This window comes from Cynocephalus volans, chromosome 3 (assembly GCF_027409185.1).
Source record: "Cynocephalus volans isolate mCynVol1 chromosome 3, mCynVol1.pri, whole genome shotgun sequence".
NCBI lineage: Eukaryota > Metazoa > Chordata > Mammalia > Dermoptera > Cynocephalidae > Cynocephalus > Cynocephalus volans.
The window spans coordinates 5,391,193-5,412,257 of NC_084462.1; the positions used below are offsets into that span (position 1 = coordinate 5,391,193).

Genomic DNA, 21,065 nt, shown 5'->3' on the forward strand with positions numbered 1-21,065 from the left:
CTTGGAGCAGTTCAGAGCGGGCCCACCTCCTCTCCCTGCTGCCTCTCACACCTTCATGAACTCCATGGGTGTCTCCTCCTCTTACCCCGAGCTCCCCCAGAATAGCAGGTATTGCTTTTTAATAGGTGTGGATTGTGGGGAGATGGATGCTGGGGCTTATCCATTCTGCCATCTTATTTCACTCTGGATAGTTTACTTCCTCTTTGGAGCATCTGTGAATGAAGTCATAGGCATCCTTTACAATTTTTCACTATTCTAAAGAATGCCACAGCGGCTGCCTGACCTTGCCTACATTACTACAGATATCTGAGGGTTCCTCCAGGTTGGGCAATTGAAAGTGATTGCTTCTTGTAGGATGGTGCATTATCTGTTTTGTTCAGTCTTGGCCTGAATCTTCCCCTACCCCCAGCTGTAAAGAAACGCTCTCCCACCAGGAACACATGAGATTCCTCCCTCATTTAAATATAATTTGCTAAGTTGCTCGTATGTTCTTTTTATATTTTGAAAATCTGGGGAAAATGACACCCTTTATTTCCATTTTCTAGTTTCTTATGAGTCTGCAGAGATTTCATTATTTTGTGTGTGGGGGGTGTATTTTTCAATGGATTTCTATAGCTTGCTCTATTTTTCTTTCATTCATTTCAGGAGTTATCTTGTAATTTGTGGTTGAATTCTTTATATATGTCCTGTTATCTTCTTTTAGATTAATTGTTTTTTTAAATGTGTGAAACAGAAATCTTTTCTTCATGTCTCTGTTTTTTTGTTGTGTGTTTTATCTTGCTTAGTGCGTGCTTACAAAATACTATATTTCATTTAGCTTTAAAGTTTTATCGTTTAAAATTTTGTTTACATGTCTGCTTAATTTGAATTTTTGCATATATCTTACTGTAAGCTTTTCATTGTATTCATTTTAAAGTTTTAGGTAATATATAGCATAAGAGATTCATATGTAATTGGGCAAACCCCTCCAGTTTCTTTTTCTTTTCAAAATTATGTTGGTTCTACTTTGACATGACCCAAATTTTATTGAAATCCCACATAATTCTTTTGTGTTTGAATAGCTCTGGATTTCTAGTCACAGAGGTCTTTATATTACCATATCTTCCAATAAGAATTGGGTTTGTGGGTCTTTGATCGTGTCTTTGCTGTGCCTTTCAGTGAAGTTTGTTTGTGTGTTTACAGTTCAGTAATGTTAGTTATATTCACATTACTCTGCAATGTATCTCTGGAACTTTTTTATTTCGCGAAATTGAAACTGTATACCTACTAAACACTAAGTCCTGTGACCTTTCTGTAACCTTTGTCAACCATTTTAGGTATTCTATTGCAGTAGAATCAAACAGTATTTGTCTTTTTGTGCCTGGCTCATTTCCCTTAGCACAATGTCCTCAAGGTTCATCCATGTTTTGTCTTTTTTGTGACCGTCACTCAGCCAGTGAGTGCACCGGCCATTCCTATATAGGATCCGAACCCACAGCGGGAGCGTCGCCGCGCTCCTAGCGCTGCACTCTCCCGAGTGCGCCACGGGCTCAGCCCAAGGTTCATCCATGTTATAGTACGTGACAGGATTTCCTTCCTTTCTAAGGTTGAATAATATTCCATGGCATGTATATACCATATTTTCTCTTTCCATTTATCTTTTCATAGTGATGTTGGTTGTTTCCTCTTCTTGGCTCTCGTGTATAATGATTGATGTGGTGATCATGGGTTTGGAAATATTTCTTCAAGTGGGTGCTTTCAGTTCTTTAACATATATACCCAGAAGAGGGATTGCTGGATCATGTGGAAATTTTATTTTTAATTTTTTGAGTAACCTTTATCCTTAATTCCATAATGGATGCACCATTTTGCATTCCCACCAATGTTACACAAGAGTTCTAATTTCTTCACATCCGTTCCAGTACTTGCTATTTTCTGTTCTCTTGATAATGGCCATTCTAATGGATGTAAGGTGATGTTCATTGGCATATGTCTTACAGTTATTGATGGTGAGCTTCTTTCCATGTGTTTGTTGGCTGTTTGTTTATTGTCTTTGGAGTCCTGTATATTCATGTCCTTGTCCCATTCTTTAATTGGGTTATTTTTTTCTTGTTGAGGTGCAGTAGTTCCTTCTACAATCTGGATATTAAATTAGTGCCTATGATTTGCAAATCTTTTCTTCCATTCTGTAGATTGCCTTTTCCCTTTTTTGATTTTTTTCCATTGATGCACAGAAGTTTTTAAGATGGATGTAGTCCTGTGTGTGTGTTTTTGCTTTTCTTGCCTGTACTTTTGATGTTACATCCAAGAAATCCTTGCCAAATCGTGTCCTGAGTTTTTCATCTATTCTTAGTTTTTTTAGTATTTTTATCAAGGAAGGATGTTGAATTTTGTTCAATACTTTTTCTACATCAATTGAGATGATCATGTGGTTTTTGTCACTCATTACATCAATGTGGTATGTTATATTAATTGACTTTCTTATGCTGAACCACCTCTGTCTTCCAGGTGTGAATCCCATGTACTCATGGTATGTAAATTTGCATGTTTGTGCCATTCCTTTGCAAGTCTAATGTAGAAAGCCTAATGCAGAGACATGTTGATGAACTAAATTAACTACAGTTTATACATTTATTGTCCCATATATGCTGAAATGCTCATAAGTAAAACCATTCTAAAAATAGGTCATTGAGACACTGCCTTATTTTCAGTTAATTTCAGTGTGTGTACACGAGGGCGTGGATGATCCAGCTCATGGTTTTTATCAGTCATTGTTTCATAAATAAGTTTTAACACTTGAAATTTCTCTTAAATATTTTCTTTCTTGTTTTCACTTTAAACAGCTTTAATAGGTATATTTACATATAATTCACCCATTTTCAGTATAGAGTTTCTTGGTTTTTAGAAATTTATATGGTCATACAAAAGCAATCCATTTTAGAATGCTTCTACACTGAAGCATTTTAAATTTACGTCATTGAGAAAATATTTAGGGAGACCAATGATTTATTAGCAAAAGTCATTAACAAAGGACAGAAAAGATTTTAAAAACTCATTTTATTTTATTTTTATTTTTAAATTTAATTTTATTTTGATTTTTGGCCATAGAACAAGTGTTAATACATTTAAAAAGACTAAGATCATAGAAACTATGTTCTCTGACCACAATGACAGAAGGAAATTTAGAGAAAATTCACAAATGTGTGGAAATTAAACACTCTCCTAAATAAACAATGGGTAAAAAGAAAAATCACAGGGAAATTAGAGAGTACTTTGAGATAAACATCAGTGTGCTTCTTCTGAAAATTTGTAGGATCGAGGACTCATGCAGTGTTTAGAGGAAAATTTATACTTATACACATCTATATTAAAAATAAGAAAATTCTCAAATCAGTAATGTAAACTTCTACCTTAGGAAAATAGAAAAAGAAAAGCAAACTAAATCAGAAGCAAATATAAGTAGGAAATAACAAAGATTACAACAGAAATATATGAAATAGGGAATTAAAAGACAGTAGAGAAAATTAACAAAACCAAAAGCTGATTCTTTAAAAAGATCAACAAAATTCGCAAACCTTTATCTAGACCTAGACTGAGCAAGAAAAAAAGAGAAGACCAAAATTACTAAAATCATGAATAAAGCAGGGGCATTACTACATTGTCATTACGTTTTTTTCTGGTAGTGAGATTGTTTCTTTGGTTTTCCATTTGCATTTTTTTTCTACCAGTGGTTTTTGTTCTTTCTTATTTGTGATAGTGATTATTGTTTTTTGGACTCCAGATACAGGATTTCTTGTAGGGCTGGTCACGTGGTGGTGAACTCCCACAGCTTTTGTTTGTCTGGCAGATACACTATTTTCCCCTTATTTTTTTGAACGCTGGCCTCGCTGGGTATAGTATTCTTGGCTGGAATTTTTTTTCTTTTAGTATTTTGAATATATCATCCCATTTTCTTCTGTCCTGTAGAGTTTCTGTTGAGAAGTCTGCTGTTAGTCTGAGAGGGTCACCTTGTAGGTGACTTGACACTGTTCTCTTGCTTCTTTTAAGATTCTCTCTTTGTCTTTGAGCTTTGCCAGTTTGACTATAATGTGTCTCAGATCTTCTTGGGTTGAATCTGTTTGAGGATGTTTGAGCCTCTTGGATCTGAACGTCCACGCCTCTCCCTATTCCTGGGAAATTTTTCATTATTATATCATTGAATAGGTTTCCATGCCTTTTCCTTTCTCTTCCATTTCTGGAACACCCATGATTCAAATGTTTGTGCACTTGAGGATGTCTGCTAGCTGTCTTAGATTTTCCATCTTTTTTAAATTCTTTTTTCCTTTTTTTGTCCACCTGGGTTATTTTGAAAAGACTATCTTCATGGTCAGAAATTCTTTCTTCTGCTTGTTCTAGCCTGCTGTTTAAGCTCTTGGTTGTGTTTTTTATTTCACTGAGTGAATCTTTCAGTTCCATGAGTTCTGCTATACTCTTTTTTAAGGTCTTAATCTCTTTGTCAATTTCCACCTTCATATCCTGGATTTTTTTTTTTTTTCTTGTTTCATTGTGTTGTCTGATTCTTCTTGTATCTCAGTGAATGTCCTTAAGATTATTGCTTGGAATTCCTTTTCAGTCTTTTCAAGGGTTTCCTGCTCTAAGGGGTCTGGTATTTGAGAATTACTGTATTCTTTTGGGTGGTGTCCTTACATTTTCTTGAGTTTTTGTATTTCTAGTATCTCTACATTGATGTTTAGTCATCTGGTACAGCAGTTGTTTCTTTTATTACTCTAGCGTGGGCTTTGAGGAGAGAGATTTCCTCTTCTTTTTCTGGTCTCTGCTGGTTTCTTTCCTTGTGTCAATGTAGTTGAGTGTCTGTAAGACCAACCTGCATGGTAGTTGAGGCTATTTCTGTGGCATGCACTGCTTTTGTGGCAGCCATGGCTGTGGCAGTGGCTGTGGTGGACCACCTGCACAGAAGTGGTGTTTTTGGTCTGTTCCTTGCCTGCGTCAGTGTGGGGTGACTCCAGGCATGCTCTTTGTCTTGCCTCTTTCCAGGCAGAGGGGGCTGGCCCTTGACTCCTGCTTGGGACCCTGGCTGTCTTAAATATTTTCTGTGGCCTTAAATTTGCTCTACATTGTCACGTCAATGAGTTAAATAGGAGAAAGTATAGTATCATAGTGTGTGTAATCTTGTGTGTGTATATGAAATGACTTTTTATGAAGGTCCATTTTGTTATCCTTGAAGTTGCTTCAAGTTTTCTCAGTTGGGTCAACCTTCTGTCAATTTACTTTTGTAAATTATATGTTTCTTAACTGTTTGACTCCTTAGGTTCAATTCTAATTTCTAAACACCGGGGTTCAGGTGCTTGCTCTGCCATTTTTTACTGTTTGACCTGTGACAAGTTTCTTACGCTGTCTGTGACACAGTTGTCTCTTAATAAGATGAAACTGGATTTTCGTTGAGCTTTTGTTATATGAAGTACTCCTTGGGGAGTATGTAATACAGTGCTTAGCACATGGGAAGTATTTGAAAACTTCAGTTGCTGCTGTTGCTGTCATTACCAGTTTTTACTCTGACCTTTCTTTAAGGCACTGTGTACTTTGTCATCTCTGAAGATACTCATCTAGATACTGAATATTATTTTGTGCATCAGAAATAATACCTAATAATTGTATAGAGATAATCCTGTGTTGACTTTTTATTTGTGTATTTCTTGTATTGTCCACTATTCTGAGAAACCCACTCTTATTTATAACTTGTTATGTAAAAGTAAACTAAAATAGAATTAGGGAGATATAATTTGCTCAAAAATACCTCACGTGGATCTGTCAGCAGGCTCACTTCAATTGAATTGATTCTTCCAACTCTCTCCTCTTCTCATTTTGTATAAGCATGAGAACTTTCTCTATAATCTTTTGGCAAAATGTGTTTTTATTTCAGAGTCCTTTGACATTCAAGGATGTGGCCGTAGAATTCTCGCAGGAGGAGTGGAAATGCCTGGACACTGCTCAGAGGGCTTTGTACAAGGACGTGATGTTGGAGAACTACAGGAACCTGGCCTCCCTGGGTGAGGATAACGTCCCTCCAGCATTTGGGTATCTGTCCTTGTGTGTCTTTGTGGTTCCCTCGTGTGCCACTTGGGAGCCCCTGTATTGCTTGACTAAAATTGAAGTGGTGTTGACCTAGAAAAGAAAAGCTTCTTGATATGGCATCTGGCCTTTAACTATCCCCTTTCTTCAGATCTTCTGGCTTCTTTACAATACATCATTGGGTGGTTCCAGAGGTTTTATGTTTATAAGACTCTGTGGCAAATGTTTAAAATATCCAGTTTTCTGGGTTTTACTCCTCTGCTTTTGATTCAGTGGTTCTTCGAAGAGACTTTTAGGTATCTGCATATTATACTGTTCCCTAAGCATTCAGAAGGATGCAGTCAGTGGATGAATTTGTGAAATATTTTTCTAGATCCATTTGTTGTTTTCTCTCCTACCTTGGCATAGAACTGGGATTCTGGAAAAGCCACAGAATATCATGTTCCTTTGTTTTTATAAGCAGGAAACTCTCTTCCTGACCTGAGTGTTATCTTCACGTTGGAGCAAGGGAAGGAACCCTGTACTCTGGAAAGTCAAGTGAAAATAGCAAGAAAACCAAATGGGCAGGAATGGATCAAAGGTGTGAACACAGGTAGGAGCTTAGATGGACAGAGGAAGCTGTACCATTAAACAGTGTTTGGGAAACTCTGCAAGTGGGAGAGTTCTTTGGGAAAAGAAAAGTTTATTTGCTGTGAGGTCTGAAAGGAAATTTTTCTTTGCCCCATTTATGACTATTCTTCGAATGTGTAGTAGTTCATCCTTTTGCCTTCCACTGGTGCTGCAGCTAAAATAGAGACAAAGGCAAAGTCTTTATCATTATGAACAACAGTCCATCATCTGGCTTCTGTGAATTCAGTGTGGGTCATTTCAATTCTCTGTACATATTGCTGAGAACTGAGGCCTTCACACATCTCAGGCCTGACCTATTCAGGTTGCACCGCATTTCATGTACGTGAAAGATATTCAGAGTTAGGGAAACATTGGCTGCTCTTCCTTTTCCTCTGGGGCTCCAGAAACTGCGTGGAGCTGTCTCAAGCCCTCTCTGCTTGTTCAGGTCTGTTTGAGATAGGACAGAGCAGAAGTGTTCTTTCTGCTCTAACACACCACTCAAGACAGAATGCTTCACTTACGGTCACCAGAATGTGTGGTGATTCATCCTCACAACCAGTTCTTGGGTGTACACTAACTGGGTGTCCTGTAATTCAATTCATTTCTGACACTGTCTACCTGTAGTTAGAGTCAGAACCCACAGCATAAGTGTTGAGTTTCCAGGACTACTTCCACTTCAGATGCCAATCACAAGTAGTAGATCGTCATCTATTCTTCTAACCAGCTGCTTTAAACCATGTTCCTGTGACCCCCTACTCAGATTTGATCGTTTTGTTAGGATGGCTCACAGTACTCAGGGAAACACTTATTTACATTTACCAGTTCATTATAAAGAATATATCAAAGGGTGCAGATGAAGAGCCAGATGAGGAGGTACATGGAAAGGGGTGCAGAGTTTCCATGACATCTCTTGGTGCGCCACCCTCCAGGAACCTCCGTGTGTTCAGCATTTGAAAGCTCTCCAAATCCTGTAGTTCAGGCATTTTTATGGAGGCATTGTGTAGTCAGGTCATGATGGATTATTGAGTCAGTCTCCAACCCTATCCACTTCTAGAGGGTGGGAGTTAAGGCTGAAAGTTCCAAGCTTCTAATCTTGCCTTGGTCTTTTTCATGACCAGCCCCAATCCAGGCAGTTACCTCATTAGAACAAATCGTGCTCCTATTTCCCAGGAAATTCCAAGGGATTAGGAGTTTTCTGTCAGGAACCAGGGAAGAGAGTAATATGTGTATTTCTTCTTATTTCACAAGGTCCCTCAGCTATTCTTCCGTTATGTTTTTTTCACATTTCACTGGCGTGTGTAATAGAGGAGTCAGCTGTCTCTTCTGCAGTTGTTACTCAGTTGTCGACTGCAATTGAAGACGTGTAATGTGACTCAACATAAAGACCCTGTATTTTATTCTCTGTTCTGCATGGGGAGCGTATCTCACTGGGATGATGCCTCTGTTTTTATTTCTACTGTCATTTTTTTAAGCCACTGCTAATTTTCTTTTATATTTTCACGTATTATGAGAAAACTCGTTTTTTATTCATTTTACTACCAGCTCCATAGTTTTTATGATACTCTTTGTGTTCTTTGTTTTTTATCTGCAGTGTGTGGAACAGTTGTATCAGGGAATATTGATTTATATATTTTGGTTAAAAATTTCGTTTTTTAGTACAGAGGGCTTGGCTCCACAGGAGTTAATCTTAACACCTATGCAACCTCAGAAGCTTTTTAAAGATAGGCATAATTTGCAGGGGTGTGCCTGGGGTCCTCCCGCAGACCCAGAAGGAGAAGGAGCCGACAGGATTACCCCCGGTGATGGGACTGAGGGATCTCGGGGAAAAGTGAGCCTGCTGCCCGCCAACCCAGCCCCGTGAAAGAGACACTCAGACGCGGCAGGGGCTCTGTCAGGGCAGTTCCACTTTATTGTCATTACACTGCAACTTATACAAGCAAGCAACTAGGGGCTTTCCATGAACTAACCAATCAATTAAAGGATCACGCGGCATGCATTTTGTACTAACATGTTGAACATAGCGATCACGCAGGGTTCACGAGTGCGGGAATACTGGAGACCAATAAAAACCTTTTGGAGCTATCTTGGGTTATGCCTCCCCTACTTCCCGTGGGTGCCATCTTCATCCTCCACCCATAGGCACCATGTGGCTCACAGATAATGTTTGCTCCTAAAAATGGGCCCAACAATAATTATTTCTTTTACTACTATTTTATCTGACTTAATACCTACTATTAAAGTGCACTATTGTAATTAATACAGCATGTAAATTGGGAGTCTTTGATATCTCAGAAATATATTCTTTTCTTATTAATTTCCTATCTTAATCTTAGAAATAACATTTAATTGACTTCTCATAATTTGTTCTTTAGGATACATTGCATTCTTTATAATAGATTTAAAATTTTCTATACGTAACTGTAGTCATTGTTTAAATTTCACTTTTTGTTTCTTGGAACAAATGGTATATTGTAATAATTACTCTCCCTGTCTAGAATCATGTTCATCTTGATATACTAAACTACATAACAAAGTGCACACAGTAATATGATCATTTACCTCATATCTTTTAACAAATGACTTTTATATTTTACATTGTATGAGTTTAGCAGGGTTAAAATATACCATATTTTTCTTGTGTTTTGAATTTAGTTTCAGTTGACTACTGTAAGTATTTAAACTCACCTTCCACCCCATTTCCGTCTTTCACTAGTCCTTGGTAACTAACATTCTGCTTTCTTTTTTTTTGAGTTTGACTATTTTATGAACCTCACTGAAGTAGAATCATACAATATTTGTCTTTTTGTGACTTTTTTTACTCAACATAAAATGTTCAAGATTCATCCATGTTATAGTATGTGTCAGGATTTCTGTCTTTTCAGACACTGGACAATGTTCCATTGTATGTACATATCACATTTTGTTTATATGTTTATTTGAGATGGATAGACAGCTGGGTTGCCTTCACCTCTTGGTCTTGTGAAAAATACTGCTATGAATGTGTGTTTACAAATATCTCTTCCAGATCTTGTTTTCAGTTACTTTGTGTATATAACCCAGAAGTGGAATTGTGGGTTTATAGGATGATTCAACTTTTAATTATTTGAGGAAATGTCATGCAGTCGGCCATTCACATCCACGCATTTTGCATTTGTGGATTCAACTAACCGCAGGTCAAAAATATTGAAAAAAAATTCCAGAATGTTTCAAAAGGAAAACTTGAATTTTCCAATTGCATACTACTGCACTGAATCCACATGAATGAAGTGATGTGTAGGCATTGTATTGGGTATTATAAGTATCTAGTGAAGATTTAAAGTATATGGGAGAATATGAGCAGGTTCTATGCAAATTCTATGCCATTTTATAAGAGGAACTTGAGCATCCATGGATTTTGGTATCTGCAGGCGGTCCTGGACCCCGTCTCTCACAGATACTGAAGGATGACAGTACTTTTTTCCAAAGCAGCTACACCATTTTACATCCCCATAACAGGGCCCAAGTCCTGCATTTCTCTACATCCTTATGAAACATTTTTTCCCCCAGACAGTAAACATCTTAATGAATGTGAGATTTCATGTCACTTTGTTTTTATTTGCATTTTCCTAATGATTGGTGATATCTTGCATCTTTTAATGTGCTTGTTTCTTTGAATATCATCTCTGGAGATGTATGTCAGTGACTTTGCCCATTTAAAAAATCTCATTATTTGTGTTTTTGTTGACTGGTAGGAGTCCTTTCTGTATTCTAGCATTAACTCCTCATCATACATTTGATTTTCAAATATTTCTCCTTCTCTATAGGTTTTATTATCAGTCTGTTGATTGTTTCCTTTGCTGCACAAAATTTTTAAATTTTGACTTAATTCATTATGTCTATTTTTACTTTTGTTGCTTGCGTTAGTGTCATATCAAGAAATTAGTGTTGAATCCAGTTTCATGAACCTTTTGCCTGTTTTCTTCTGGGAGTTTTGTAGTTTAAGTTCTTCTGTTATAGGTCATGGATCCATTTTGAGTTAATATTTGTGTATGGTGTAATGTACGGGCCCAGCTTCATTCTTATGCATGTGGATGGCCAATTTTTTCAGCGTCATTTATTGATGACATTATCTTTTCCCCATGATTGGTCTGGGCACCCCTGTTGAAGATTATTTGATGATATATGTGAGAGGTTTTTTCTAGCCTCTCTGTTCTATTCTAATGGGGTATATATCTCTTTATGCCATTACAGAACTATTTGATTGCTATAGCTTTGTAACAAATTTTGAAATCATGTGCTATGAGTCCTTCAACTTTTCTGTTAAAGTTTATTTTGCTATTCAGTGTGCTGTGCTGTTTTCTATGAATTTTAGGATGGATTTATCAACTTCTGCAAAGAGAACCGTTGGTATTTTGCTATGGATTTCATTGAATGTGTAGATCCCATTGGTTATTTTTGACATCTTAACAATATTGTCTTCCAATATATGAACTTATGACTTTTTTGCCTTTATTTGTGTCTTCTCATTCCTTTCAATAATGTTTTAAAGTTTTCAGTCGACATATCTTTTTTCTTTTTATAAAGCTTATTTCTAAGTGTTTAACTTTTAGATGCCGTTGTTCATGGAAACATCTTTGTAGTATCCTTTTCAGTTTGTTCGCAGTTATTGTATATAAACACGATAGGCTTTTTCTTGTTGATTTTATATTCTGCAACTTTACTGAATTTGTTCATTAGTTCTAACATTTTTCTATGGAATCTTTAGAGTGTTCAATGTGGACAATTATGTCATATGTGAACAGAGATCATTGTATTGCTACCTGTTTAATTGTATGCCTTTTATTACTTTTTCTTGTCTTATTGTTCTGGCTAGGATTCCACTACTGTGTTGAATAGAAATAGCACCTGGGCTTTCTTGTCTCTTTCCTGCTCTCACAGGAAAAGCTTTCAGTCTTTCAACAGTGAATATGACACTTTCTATAAGCTTTTTAAATGTGACCTTTATTGTTTTCATAGAGATTTTTCTCTTAGTTATTTTTAATTGACATGTAATAATTGTACATATATATGTGGTACCGTGTTTTATTTTCATACATGTATAATGATCAAATCAGAGTAATTAGCATATTCATCACCTTAAACATGTATTGTTTCTTTGGGGATGTTTAACATCCTCCTTTCTAGCTACTTGAAAATGTATAATAAATTGTTGTTTACTGTAGTCACCGTATAGTGCTATAGAACACTAGAACTTATTCCTCCTATCTAGCTGTAACTTTGTATTTGAGAACCAATCTTCACTACCGTCCCATCCCCACCTACCCTTCCCAGCCTCTACTAACCACAATTCCACTCTCTTCATCTATGAGATAAACTTATTTAGTTTCCACACAAGTAAGAACATGAGATATTTCTCTTTCTGTGCCTGGCTTGTTTCACTTAACATAATGTCTTTCAAGCTTATCCATATTGCTGTGATGCATTTGTACAGTCTCTGTACAGCTTCTTTAGTGGCAGACAACGTCAGTGCGATCTGAGTTTAAGTGACTTAGGCTGTAGAAATTTGTGGCAGCACCATTGGTGGTGGAAGTTCCTAAGGTCCTCTGTGGCAAGAGCTTTTGGGGTTCTCCTATTCTCCTTGTCCTCACTATGGGAAGACAACACAGGGGATCCCTGTTGGTGTCAGGTTTGACATGGCCTGGAAACAGGTTCACGGTACCTGGGTTCCAGGTGCCAGGTGCTCAGAATGACTATGAAGCTGGGGTCCTGAAGGCTCAGGGTCTAACAACCCTATTGTGGCACCTGGGTTCTGGGGTCAGATTCACTTTCTGTGTCAAGGTTTCATGGAGATTGGCCTCAAAGTCACGGTCTGTGATGCTGAGGCACCCTCTCACAGCTTGGGATCATGGGGCTGTTTTTTAGCTGTGACTCTCACCTTGGAGTGAGGGACACATAATTGGCCTGGCTTTCAGGAAAAGGGGATGCGCTGGAGGTTTGGACTTGAGGAGGGTACAGCTGCAGTGTGGGAGCAAGAAGCAATAGGGCTCGGTGGCAACTCAGGTCCCATGGAATAAGGCATCATATAGTGGTGACTCTGGACTATGGAATGTTGGGAATCCCCAGTATCCCAGAGTCTGAGGCTGGATTCAGTGGCAGAAAGGACCCCAGATTTGTGGAACACAGCTGTCTTTGGACCTTGGTGGGCAGAAAGCAGCATAGTGATGACTCTGCTTCCTGTGGAGAGGGATGTCCCTGCAGCTCAGAATCTAAGGGTCTAGTCCTGCTCCAGGGAAGCAGGGACTGCTAGGACAGCATAACTCGGCTCTTCTATCTGTCTTGAAATATTTCTTTCTGTGTTTCCTTTTATTTGCTGTCATCTGTTTTCTGTACTACCTGGGAAGCAGTCATGCTTAAGGACATGTTTGAGTCTGTAGCCAAGGAACAAATCCTGTTTCAGTTACATTTTGTGTAAATTGCTATGAGATACATGAACTCTGTGGACCTGCTGGGTTCTTAAAAAATAATAATGATAATTTATCTGAAGTTTTTTTCATAATAAATTAGTACTGTTAGATATCTAAGAATATTGCAAGTTTCATTGTAAAGGCACAAAAGTTTCTTTGTTTAGTAAGATTTACCAGCATTTTGTCATGTTTACCATGAGATGGTTCTGTTAATTCTTAGTCATGTCCACCTGCCACCGAAAATACCACAGACTGGAGGCTTAAATCAGAGATTATTTCTCATAAATGTGGAGGCTGGGAAGTCCAAGATTGAAGTGACAGTTGAATTGAGTCCTGGTGATTGCCTTTTTCCTGGTTAATCCCAGCCATCTTCTTGCTGTGTCTTGACATGGGGGAAAGAGTGAGAAGGAAGCAAGCTGTCTGGTACCTTTTCTTAAAATGACACTAGTCTATTAGGTCTCCATCCTCATGTGTTAACTATCTTCCAAAGACCCCACCTCTAATAACATTTTATTGGGCAATAGGACCTCAGCATATGAAGTTTGGGTGATAAGACTTCCAGACCACTGTTTTAGTCCATTTTGTATTATTGTAACAGAAATACCTGAGACCAGGTAATTTATAAAGGGAAGAGGTTTATTTGGCTTACGATTCTGGGGCAGCTGCATCTGCCATGGGCCTCAGGCTGCTTCTACTCATGGTGGAAAGTGGTAGGGAGCAAGTGGGTACAAGCAGATCACATGGAGAGAGGAAGCAAGAGAGAGAGAGAAGGTGCCAAGCGTCTTTTTAAGCAACGAGCTCTCGTGGGAACTAATAAAGGAAGAACTCACTCATTAATCCTCCCTCCCCCAGGGAGAGTATTAATCCATTCTTGAGGGATCAGCCCCCATGATTCAATCAGTTTCCAACACTGCCACACTGGGGATAAAATTTCCACATGAGTTTGGAGGGGAAAACACATCCGAACTCCATCAACCACAGAACCTGCATTATGTTGTGTGGGTTTTTTTTTTTTTCTGTTTGTTTTAGTGTTTTCTCTGACCTTGGTTAATTTTCTAAGTATGAATTCTATTACATATATGTTGTGCCAATGAACTAGTTAATAAATGGGCAATGCCTACACAGGGAATTGTCCTATTGATGAGCTATTACATAGCTACAGGCCAGCAATCATAATTGCCAGTTCTAACTTTGTTCCACAGTCATTATTATTTATTATGTTACCTATTTACCTGATCTGATACATCAAAAGTCTGTGATATTAACTTAAGTTTTAGTTTTCACGTGTATACTGGTTCTGCTTTGAAACAGAGTTCTTGCTTTTTAAAGAAGGAATTGTTTAGAAGTCACACAGACAATAATTTTGTATAAAAGTAGTTACTAATTAATTGATTCCTGGTTTTATCATGGGTTACTACAATATATTATTAATCTCTATTATAATATACAGGTGATGGATTTCACCATGTAGTACACAATGTAACTGACATGCAACACTTGTTAATCTAACAAATTTCATATCAGCTGTCAGTATAGTAATTTTATAACACATATTCAGACAAATACTATATTTTTATGACATTGTTTTACTTTGTCCACATTTTCTGTGTACTGTTACAGTTTTGCTCTTTCGAATTGCCATTTATGTACATTATTCATTGTATCGGTTTACTGTGAATTATTCACCATTAAAATATAGGGTGCTGTGCTTTTGCATTTATTTGTTCACAATAAATATTCTGTAAATATGTGTAATGTAATTTTTTTTCTTCAATTAGGAGACAGGCATTTATTTTCAGCCAATTGGTTGTGTTTTGGCTTCATGATAGGAAAATACTTATTCAATGCTAACAGGTTTGTGCAACGTGAGTGTTTTGGTCATTGTTTGCAACTACTTTTCTGCAGTTAACTTCAATTACATGTAATCACCCATTCTTCGTTTAAAAATTCTATTTCTTTTGTTTTCCAAAAATTTTAAAGTCATGATTAGTTTTATAATTCTATTCAATATAAGTATTACATTTGGTGTAATATTAGGTATTTCAATAGAGACATCTATTTACCATCTGCAATTCATTGTAAACTTGTTTCTTTATATCTTTTAGGAATCTCTCCTAAATCTCTAATCAAGCAGTTGTCACCAAAAGGGGACAGTAATATAAGAGAAATATTCCAGACAGTGACATTGGAAAGATATGAAAGGCATGATACCAAAGATTTTTGCTTCAGGGAAATGCAGAAAAGTACACATGTCTCTGAGTGTCAGTGGAGAGAAGATGAAAGACATTACAAAGGAGTGCATATCACCCGTAACGAAAACCTCACTGGCGGAAGAGATCAATATGGTGGAAGAGATGTGGGAAACAATCCTGTTAGAAACCAGCATGGATTAAGCTTTCAATCAGATGTTCCTGAACTGCGGCTATTTCAAACTGAAGGAAAAATTTATGAATGTAATCCTGTTGAGATGTCTTTGAACAATGGTTCCTTAGTTTCACCACCCCAAATAAATCCTTCTAATGTCAAAAATGACATTTCTCATGAATATGAAAATGATTTTATGGATTCTTTAGTATTCAGACAAGAACAGAAAGCAACCATGAGGACAAAACGTTCCAAGTGTAATGAGCATGTAAAGGCCTTTAACCAAGGCTCACACCATACTGTGTATCAAATAATCCATACCGGAGAGAAACAATTTAAATGTGATATATGTGGTAAGGTCTTTAATAAAAAAGCAGTTCTTATATGTCATCAGAGAATTCACACTGCAGAGAAACCTTACAAATGTAATGATTGTGGCAAGGTGTTTAGTCAACATTCAAACCTAGCACGTCATCAGAGGAATCATACTGGAGAGAAACCTTACAAATGTAATGAATGTGGAAAGATGTTTAGTCAAAGTTCACATCTTTCATGTCATCAGAGAATTCATACTGGAGAGAAACCTTACAAGTGTCATGATTGTGGCAAGGTATTCCGTCAACATTCATACCTTGGAAGTCATCGCAGAATTCATACTGGAGAGAAACCTTACAAATGTAATGAATGTGGTAAGGTGTTCAATCAACATTCATACCTGGCAAAACATCGGAGAATTCATACTGGAGAGCGTTCTAACAAATGTAATACATGTGGTAAAGTGTTCAGTAAAAATGCAAGCCTTATACAACATCTATTAATTCACACTGTAGAGAAACCTTACAAATGTAATGAGTGTGGCAAAGCTTTTCCTTTGCATTCAAGGCTTACTAACCATCAGTTAATCCATAGTGGAGAGAAACCTTACAAATGTAATGAATGTGGCAAGGGCTTCAGTTACAAGTCATCCCTAGCAAATCACTGGAAAATTCATACTGGGGATAAACCTCACAAGTGTAATGAATGTGGCAAAGCCTTTAGTCTGCAGTCAACACTTATTAAGCATCAGGTAATCCATACTGGAGAGAAACCTTACAAATGTAATGAATGTGGCAAGGCCTTTAATCAATGTTCACAACTTACTGTGCACCAAATAATCTGTAGTGGAGAGAAACAATTTAAATGTGATACATGTGGGAAGGTCTTCAATAAAAAAGCAGTTCTTGTATGTCATCTGAGAATTCACACCGGAGAGAAACCTTCCAAATGTAATGAATGTGGCAAGTTCTTCAAACATAATTCACACCTTGCACGACATCAGAGAATTCATTCTGGAGAGAAACCTTACAAATGTAATGAATGTGGCAAGTTCTTCAAACACAATTCACACCTTGCACAGCATCAGAGAATTCATTCTGGAGAGAAGCCTTACAAATGTAATGAGTGTGGCAGAGGCTTTATTTATAAGTCATCCCTAGCAAAACACTGGAGAATTCATACTGGAGAGAAACCTTACAAATGTACTGAATGTGGGAAGGTGTTCAGGCAACATTCAAACCTTGCAAGTCACTGGAGAATTCATACTGGAGAGAAACCTTACAAGTGTAATGAATGTGGCAAAGCTTTTAGTTTGCGATCAACACTTATTAAGCATCAGGTAATCCATACTGGAGAGAAACCTTACAAATGTAATGAATGTGGCAAGGTGTTCAGTCAGCATTCAAGCCTTGCATGTCATCGGACAATTCACACTGGAGAGAAACCTTACAAATGTAACGAATGTGGCAAGATGTTCAGTCAACATTCACATCTTGCATCTCATCAGAGAATTCATACTGGAGAGAAACCTTACAAATGTAATGAATGTGGCAAGGTATTCGGTCAACATTCATATGTTGCAAAGCATCGAAGAATTCATACTGGAGAGAATCCTAACAAATGTAATATGTGTGGTAAGGTGTTCCGTAAAAATGCAAGCCTTGAACAGCATTTACTAATTCATACTGAGAGAAACCTTACAAATGTAATGAGTGTGGCAAAGCCCTTTCTTTACATTCAAGGCTTACTGACCATCAGTTAAACCATAGTGGAGAGAAACCTTATAAGTGTAATCAATGTGGCAAGGGCTTCCATTACAAATCATCTATAGGAAATCATTGGGGAATTCATACCAGAAAGCAACCTTACAACTATAGTGAACGTTGCAAGGTGTTTCCTTGCAATTCAAGCCTTGCACAACATCTGTTAATTCATACTAGTGAGGATCCTTACAAATGTATGGAGTGTGGCAAAGTCTTTTGTGAAAAGTCATACCTTGCATATCATCAAAGAGTTCATACTGGAGAGAAACCTTTCAAATGTACTGACCAGCATATTCTTTTGTCAGCAATCACCTCTAAGTAGACATCAGATAATCCCCTCTAGGCAAGCCATACAAAGGTAATAAATGTGGCAAGGTTCTTCTGGCATAATTAAATCTTCCACAACACTGGAGATTTCATACTTCAGAGAAACCTTACAAATTCTGAGGGTAGGCAACCCTTCATTATGAATTTAAGCATTAATTAACATCAGGGAAGCCAGAGTAAATCGCAATTGAATATAGTCATAATGTATATGACACAATAATGTATATGACAATGTATATGACAGACTTCTCTAAGGTCTCAAAATTCAAGGAAAACACTATTGTTGAAACCATATGAAGGTAAGGTACATGCTAAGGCTTTTACCCTTGCATCAAAACTGTGGAACTTCAGAGGATTTACACTGGAGTGAAACCTCAGTAGTGTATGTAGTAAGTCTTCATGTCAAGCATTCATAATTCTGTTGTCACGAGAGGTTTTTATTCGATAAAAACCAGTCAAATGTAGTGAACCTTGAAAGTTCACTTACCAAAGATGTGTTCTCAAGATTCACCAGAGAATTTGTACTGGGAAGAACACTTACAAATGTGATGACAATGTAAACTGTCTAACCAATTCTCACAATACAATGTATATCACAAAACTTATATGTGGAATAAATCTTGAATTCTTCAAGATTAGCCATTGATATTACATACTGTAGGATAATTACAATACAAAGAAGTTAAAATTCATATCATATTGAAAGTGTGAGCATGTTTTTAATGGCCAAATATCTTCAGGTTGCAAAATATTTTATCATTTGAGGTTTCTTGGAAAGGCTACTTTAGTTTCTTTGACTTTTAAACTGAAATTTGAATTCTGTTGATATTATGCATTCCTCACAGGCCTTTCACGGTGTTTTGTAGGAAAGAATCAATTAGAGGAAAGAGTCTGCTTTATTAATTGAAAATCATTCCTCTCTGTGTTTCTGGAGAAAAAGGACACTGCCTTTTAAAGCTAAATATTGCCTGAATTAGAGAGCAGCTGGAAGGTACTGAGAATCATGTAAAAGTGTGATGTCAGTCGGCATGCTTATTGCATTCAGGACACTCTTCACACAGAGGACCCTGGTGGAACATAGAAAGGAATGAAATACTAACCAACAACAAAGTACAGGAATCTAAGACCTTAGGAGACTTGGGTTTTTCTTGGAAGAGAGTAATAGTTATCAGGAACTGATTATGTGGTAGAAATAATGCAGAGGAAATGGTGGCCACCTCCTCCATTGGATTACAATGGCTGTTGTATGGCAAGATTGATGAGAAATTATTCTTATTCTTGAAATTGAAGGGAAAACAGTTATCAGAGGAGATTTTAATCAAAAGAACCACAATAGCAAGTTTTTGCTCAGGAATCACATTTAACTGCTGGCATAACAGTTTCTACTATAATATATTTCAAAAGTCTCATGTTTTAATTAATAACATTTGTTTCATTTTTCATAACTATGAATGAATCACGTTTCTTCCACCAAAATAGTTTTATCCCTTAGTGGAAGGATATTTAATAAAGTACACTAAGAAATACACTATTAGGTTTCTTAAACTGAAGGATCTAGGAAAAAAATTTTTTGTGTTAGAATCAAAGTACAATTTTGAGAATATATAATCATGCCTTGCACTTGAGTTATTCTCTCCACACTCTGCCCTAGTATACTTACGTGGGCATGATGAAAATCCCATAGCAGTGCGGTTTCAGACTCTGACACCCCAAAGTCTACATTACTGTTAATGAATATGTACCATAATATACTATATTATAATTTTTTCTAAGTACCTTTCCCTTGTTTGTGGAATGGAACTTAATTTACATAAAATGAAAACAAATATAGTAAGGTTATGGAAAATATTATAAAATAAAAGAAAATGTATCAGGGGAAAAGTGATATCTGTTTTTTGTCCTTAGGTGCTCAGTGAAATCATTTGAAATGATTGAAGTTCAAGAGTTTTTTCTTAATAATGAACATACATAATGGGGGTTTTGTTTTGTGCATTAATTACCAACTTCATATATTCACACCCATTACATTATTAGTAATTTGTACTTGTGACCATCGCACTGGAACTGGATTGATCACCACCCAAAGTTTGGTTCCTTTGTCAGGAAGTATAGGTGTCATATACTGAAGTACTATGTGTTTCTTAGAAGACTTTCTGCTGAAAGCAAGGTAGACTTTCTACACTGGTCCACAAATAGCTTGAGAAAGCAGGGAAAGATGACTGACTTGTGTTATGGTAGTGACAATATAGGGCTCAATTGTGGGTACACAGATGTACTTTGAACAAGCTGGTGCCAAAGAAGGGACCACTTTGGGCTTTATTGTCAGCTTATCAAGGTGGGCAGAATAGGAAGAGGTACTGGTGAGGCTTAAAAAGTGTCAGTACTCAGACATTGTTTTGTGTTGCTATAACAGAAGTACCTGAGACTGGGTAACTTATAAAGAAGAGAGGTTTATTTGGCTTATGATTCTGGGACAGCTGCGTCTGGCATGGGCCTCAGGCTGCTTCTACTCATGGTGGAAAGTGGCAGGCAGCCAGCAGGTACAAGCAGATCACATGGCTACAGGAAGCAAGAGAGAGAGAAGGTGCCAGGGTCTTTTTTAAGCAACGAGCTCTCATGGGAACTGATAGAGTGAGAACTCATTCATTAATCCCCCCTTCCGCAGGGAAAGCATTAATCCATTCATGAGGGGTCCCCACCCCCATGACACAATCAGTTTCCAACACTGCCATATTGGGGATCAAATTTCCACATGAGTTTTGGAGGTGTCAACACATCCAAACTCCATCAGACATCAAAAAATGGAATCAGATTCTTCAGTACAACTGTGAATCCTATTCTTGCTACTCCTACGTTATCTTTTTCATGCTCATAGTCTACCACATTTCTATTCCTGCTACTCACATAGGTCCCATTCTGCAATTTGATTGTTGAATATGCTTCTGAAATAGTGTTGAGGTAAATTGCATAATATATTTTTATGGTAGTTTAGCAAAAATTAATGTGTGGAAATGTTTATTACATAATAAGTATAATTAAATAATTTTATTGTAATAGCATTTTCCCAAAGGTTAATAAGAATATCACTTTCACATTTTGGTGCTTATGTATTACACAGCTCATTTTAACCTGCAGAAAAAAGTATTGTTCATGTATATTAATTTTTCTTACTGTCTTTTTCTTCTATACATTGTAA

The 21,065-nt window shown here is 37.0% G+C and overlaps 1 protein-coding gene across 1 annotated transcript in view; it reads left to right on the forward strand.

The window, feature by feature from the left end:
- Window positions 1-20,862, forward strand: part of LOC134372924 (zinc finger protein 665-like) — a 40,105-nt gene extending 19,243 nt beyond the window's left edge. The window contains 4 exon segments of the mRNA XM_063090258.1: window positions 5,900-6,026; window positions 6,512-6,640; window positions 15,206-17,464; window positions 17,467-20,862. Coding sequence (XP_062946328.1) covers window positions 5,900-6,026; window positions 6,512-6,640; window positions 15,206-17,464; window positions 17,467-17,864 — 2,913 coding nt within the window. The 3' untranslated portion in view covers window positions 17,865-20,862.
- The last annotated feature ends 203 nt before the right edge of the window (window positions 20,863-21,065 follow it).